The following is a 5,321-nucleotide window of genomic DNA, read 5'->3' as shown; positions in this document are numbered from 1 at the left end:
GCGTATCCAAAGTGAATCCCAAAATGTTTCTTAAAATTGTCTTTCCGATACACTTTGTATTTTCCATACTTTAAACCTTGGTCTCTCCAAAACAGTGTGCAAGGCGCCTGTTCGAAGAGACAAACACAGAGTGAGAAAGAACAGACCAAAAATGAAGGTTAAAAAATAGGAAAAATTCTCGATTAGTACCCTGTACTTTGGGCCCAGTGCCACTTTGGTCCCCAAACTTTAAAACGTGCCAATTCACCACCTAGACTTTCAAGACGTGCCAATCCAGTACCTACCATTAATCAGTTGTTAAGTGGCATTTGAAAAGACACAAATGCCCTTCAAGTGTCATCTATTTTTCTTTATCAACCATCCAAACATTGATAAAAAATGAATAATCTCAAATCCTTGCCTCTTCTACTCAAGAAAGTTGGGGTGACCAAAATGTCCACTGAGACGTGATCCCAACTTTCTTAAATAGAAGAGGCAAGGATTTGGGACTGTTCATTAGTATTTGGATGGTTGATAAAGTAAATTATACGACACTCGATGAGCATTTGTGTCTTTTCAAATGCCACTTAATAGCTTGTTAACGATAGGTATTGGATTGGCACATTTTGAAAGAATGAAAGTTAAAGTATTGAATTGGCGCCCTTTAAAGTTGATGTACCAAAGTGGCACTAGGCCCAAAGTACATGGTACTAATTGTGAATTTTCCCTAAAAAATGACAAACAAATTTAAATAGCACCCCCAAACCCCCACAAGCATGTGAATGGTGTATAGTGCATTTCCTATAAACTCTAGTGATATACTCTAGTTCAAATCTTTTTCCAAATCTATCTATATACTTAAAGCATTGGGAGGGTGTAGTTAGTAGGGCTATTCACGGGTCGAGTTGGGTCGGTTTATTGATATTTTTTCAACTAACTTGACCTGGTCGGGTTACCTAAAATTGAAATCGAAACCGACCCTGCGTTAAGCAAAACCGACCTGGTCAGTTTGAGTCGGGTTGGGTCGGTTTGGGTCAGTTTCGGCTCTAAGTTCAACCATGCTTTAGAGTCAAATTGTATTAGAGGTTGTGCTTGAGTTGAGGGGCTAAGGGGGGCGGACCAAGTTAGAATAGAAGTTATAAAGAAAATAGAAAGTCAAACTATATTAGAGAAAGAAGACTGAAATTTATATATTTCAAGAAACCTTCTAATCTAAGTAAAAAATAACACCTTATTATAATTGTAATTGGTTGCCTATTTGGTGCAAAAGACCATAGAAAATCAGATCTTTCGATTATTTTCTTTAAACTTTTTTCCAAAAAAATTCCTTGTCTAGTTGTCTTACAATAGTTGCCATTAATGTCATTCATAACTAGAAGACTAGAAATTAAGTTAGGTTGTAACTAGGATAGAGACTAGACCTGTTCATGGGCTGGGTCGGGCTTTTACTCTTTATTAATAGAAAAATGTTAGGCCCGAGCCCGGCCCGACCAACGGGCCTACAACTTGGGCCCAAGCCTGGCCATGATAAAAAGCCTGAAGCCTGAGCCCGAGCCCGAAGCCCGACCTAATAAAAGAAATTTGAATTTTTCCCTATTCAAATGGACATTATCTATTTTAATTCAGATGTTTTTTTCCCCTATTTAAATGAATAATGGGCTTACAAGTGAATCAACAACCTTCTTAAATCAAAAAATTTATTCAAATGGACATCACATAGGGTTTTTACTTAGGTTTAACTATAGGTCGGGCCGGGTCGGGCTCGGGTCGGGCTATTTTGGCAAAGCCCAAGCCCGGCTCGAATTTATGCGGGCCGGGCTTTTTGGCTCGAGGTTAAGCCCACGGGCCAAAAAGCCTGTTCAAGCCCGTCCGGGCCGGCCCATGAACAAGTCTAATAGAGACAACTTAGTTAAGTAGGAACTAAGTAGGTGGTAACTACTAACTACTAAGTCAGTTTGGTTCGGGCCGGTTTCGGTTTTCATGTGTGAAAACCAAAACCGACTCGAACCATCGGTTTATAATTTTGTACAACCCGAAACCGACTAGTATTGAAGAAAACCCGACCAACTCGGGTTGGGTCGGTTCGGGTTGGTCGGTTTGGTCAGGTTGGGTCTTCTTATGAACAACCCTAATAGTTAGCGTTGTGGGATTGACATTTATATGTTTTTGTTCTCTAAATTATTGACACATGTCTCTCTCTCCCCTTATCTTCTTTATTCTCTCTTTGTTTGAAAAATTACAAGAATGCCACATATAAGACAAGCCTTCCTATATAATTGTTTCTATAATATTCAAAAATTACAGCAATGCCACATTTAAAACAAAACTCCTTATATAATAGACTCAATGGCATTCAAAAATTACAGTAGTGCCACATACAATTATTTATGATTATGGCATCCTATAAATAAAATGCTATTCCTCTTCTTTCTCAACTCTCTCTCTCTCTCTCCTATTATCTATCTCAACTTTTATTTGTTCATTTATTTATTTTATTATTATTATTATCAAAATATTTATTTATTTATTTAATAAAATTAAATAAATTATTTATTTTAATAAAATAAAACAATAGAATAAAAGAGACATGCCATTAAATAGATTTCAATAAACATTTATTTATTTATTTTACTAAATTATTTATTTATTTAGAAATATTCTCCATCTCAAATTTTATTTATTTTATTATTATTATATAAATATTTATTTATTTAATAAAATTAAATAAATTATTTATTTTAATAAAATATATTGATAGAATAAGAGAGATGTGACATTAAGAGATAGATTTCAATAAACATGTATTTATTTATTTATAAATAATTTACTAACAAATTATTCTCTCCCCTTTAACCCAATATTTAGTGTTATCAACGGGTTGGGTTTGGTTCGAGATAGGCTATACTAGTTCCAGCCCAATAGACTTTTATTTAATATTTATTTAAGAAAAACTAGGGTTGAACTAATGGGTTGGGTCTATCCTGATGGAGCTAAATTGACTAAACATAATTATAACGGTTTTGGTTCCATGATTTTGCCTTGATTAATTAGTGGATTGATTATCATTTTTACTTGTCCATAATTGATTCAGGTTCGAAACCAAACATTTTATGAAATATATAAATTTTTATCTTTCTTGTATTTTTTATCATGTTTCATGTTTGAAATAGTAAGTTTGATAAATAATAAATAAGATAATATTAGTTAAAAATGTTAACTTATTAATATGAAAATAAATTAATATTATTTTGACTATTGTTTTCAATATAATGAGGTCTATGACTATGATTTGATCCCAATTAAATAATCGATTCAAGACTGATTCTATGTGGCTATTTATATTCATAATAATATTATTATAATTATTTTATTTTAAAAATAAATTAATTTATTATTATATCTCCAAATAGACATAAAAAAATTATATCTCCAAATGACATTTTTAATTTTGCCCTGAAAAAAGCAAGGACGCTAATAATGTAGGATATGAGTCTTTCACATGCTTTTAGGGGGTTACAAAACAAAACAAAAGGAAAAGAGTTTAGATTATTATAATTTGAATATTCCCTCCAAGAATCCAACATGTCTTTGTTTTCCTTTGTGCAAGTGTAAAGTTTTGGCTATCGAATGCATATGTATGATTACATAAAGATCCCATATATTTTTGCGTATCTTACTATAATATACATATTATATACGTATTACTGTCTTACTGTGAGTGTGTGATTACATTGTTATGAATTTCCATTAAAAAAAAGGGTATATGAATTACTTGGGGGTGATCTCTCCACGTGTACGGTCGGAGATTTGAACTACAGTCACTAAAAAATTCATGTCCCACACCTTTGTTGCAGGCTCTTGTTTCGAAATCCCCAGTGGCCCAGTATCACATCTGAACCGTCAACTAGTGCTCCTCCAGTCCCGTGTAATACAATAATCCAACAGATGAAAGAGATGCCAAGTCAGCGATCCGCGTGAAAACCCAAAAACCAATAAGGTTCCATCTCCTCAAGTCTATATAAGCTTCCCAGTCTCGTCGGTTCTTTTCATTCGCATTTTCCTCGTTTCCATCTCCTTTTAGTTTCCCGCCCAAGCTCCCTTTTGTTTCATTCCCTCTTTGTAACTATCTTTGAAATGGCGCCCAAGGCCGAGAAGAAGCCCGCCGAGAAGAAGCCAGCAGAGAAGCCTGCGGAGGAGAAGGTGGCGGAGAAAGCTCCAGCTGAGAAGAGGCCAAAGGCAGAGAAGAAGCCCAAGGCGGAGAAGAAGCTGCCCAAGGAAGGAGGCTCTGCCGGTGACAAGAAGAAGAAGAAGGCGAAGAGGAGCAGTGAGACGTACAAGATCTACATATTCAAGGTTCTGAAACAAGTCCACCCTGACATTGGGGTCTCGAGCAAGGCCATGGGCATCATGAACAGCTTTATCAACGACATTTTCGAGAAGCTCGCCCAGGAGGCATCCAGGCTCGCTCGCTACAACAAGAAGCCTACCATCACCTCTCGGGAGATCCAGACCGCTGTTCGTCTTGTTCTTCCTGGCGAATTGGCCAAGCACGCTGTATCTGAGGGTACCAAGGCTGTCACCAAGTTCACCAGTTCTTAGAATGTAGATCCGTCTGCAGTCCAGTTTTTGTTTCTGAGGTCCTTGACTCCTTTTGGGTAGAAGAACATAGTACAAAATGTAATTTTGGAAGATCATAATTTTTAGGGTTTTTTGGGGGTTCTTTCAAATGTTTCTGTTCTGATCATCTGAGTCAAAGGTTCTTGGGATTGTCTTGATCCATCCTTACTGTAAATTTTGATATTGAAATGCGACTGTGCTCGGAGCCATTTTGTATTCTGGACTTTTTCCCTTGTCATCTAATACAATACGTTCAACTTTGTCAAAAGTTTTGACAACAAAGTACTACGTAGTCCGTACTCTAAGAAAACATGCAGGCAATGCCTTTGCGGAGCAAATGGGATTTCTCTGGTACCTCTCTGAAGTCTGAACATTTAGAGTTCCTTTTTATGTCTCTCTAATTCTTCTTCACTATATGACTAAATTTGTAGCTCATTTCTTAATTCTGACGCGGTTGGTGGAGAATCCTCAGCAAAAATATTGGACAAAGACAGTGGATAACGTAAGGTACACGAAAGGAGTTAAAGGCAATATAGTTGTGGTTGTTCAGGAATCAGGGCATGAAGGAATGATGTGTGGTTATTTTCGACGTTTTCTAGTTCTTGCATTAACAGAGTTTGTTGGTGTTCAGCTGGTGGTCTGTAAATTTTAGATTCTTCAATTGGGTTTTCTTCTCTTTGAACATTAAAGAGTATTTTTAAAGAGAAGGGAAGAAATAAAGGCAA

At 36.0% G+C, this 5,321-nt stretch overlaps 1 protein-coding gene across 1 annotated transcript; it reads left to right on the top strand.

Annotated features, from left to right (window-relative positions):
* The first annotated feature begins 4,029 nt into the window (after positions 1-4,029).
* On the top strand, positions 4,030-4,815 carry LOC104599285 (histone H2B.11-like). Its single transcript, XM_010261761.2, has one exon. It carries the CDS (start codon positions 4,114-4,116, stop codon positions 4,576-4,578), a length of 465 nt encoding a protein of 154 aa, XP_010260063.1. The 5' UTR covers positions 4,030-4,113; the 3' UTR covers positions 4,579-4,815.
* Positions 4,816-5,321: the final 506 nt, after the last annotated feature.

Source organism: Nelumbo nucifera, chromosome 2 (assembly GCF_055504915.1).
Source record: "Nelumbo nucifera cultivar China Antique chromosome 2, China Antique-T2T, whole genome shotgun sequence".
Lineage (NCBI taxonomy): Eukaryota > Viridiplantae > Streptophyta > Magnoliopsida > Proteales > Nelumbonaceae > Nelumbo > Nelumbo nucifera.
Note: the sequence above shows the minus strand (reverse complement) of the source record. Positions and strands in the feature narration are given on the sequence as shown.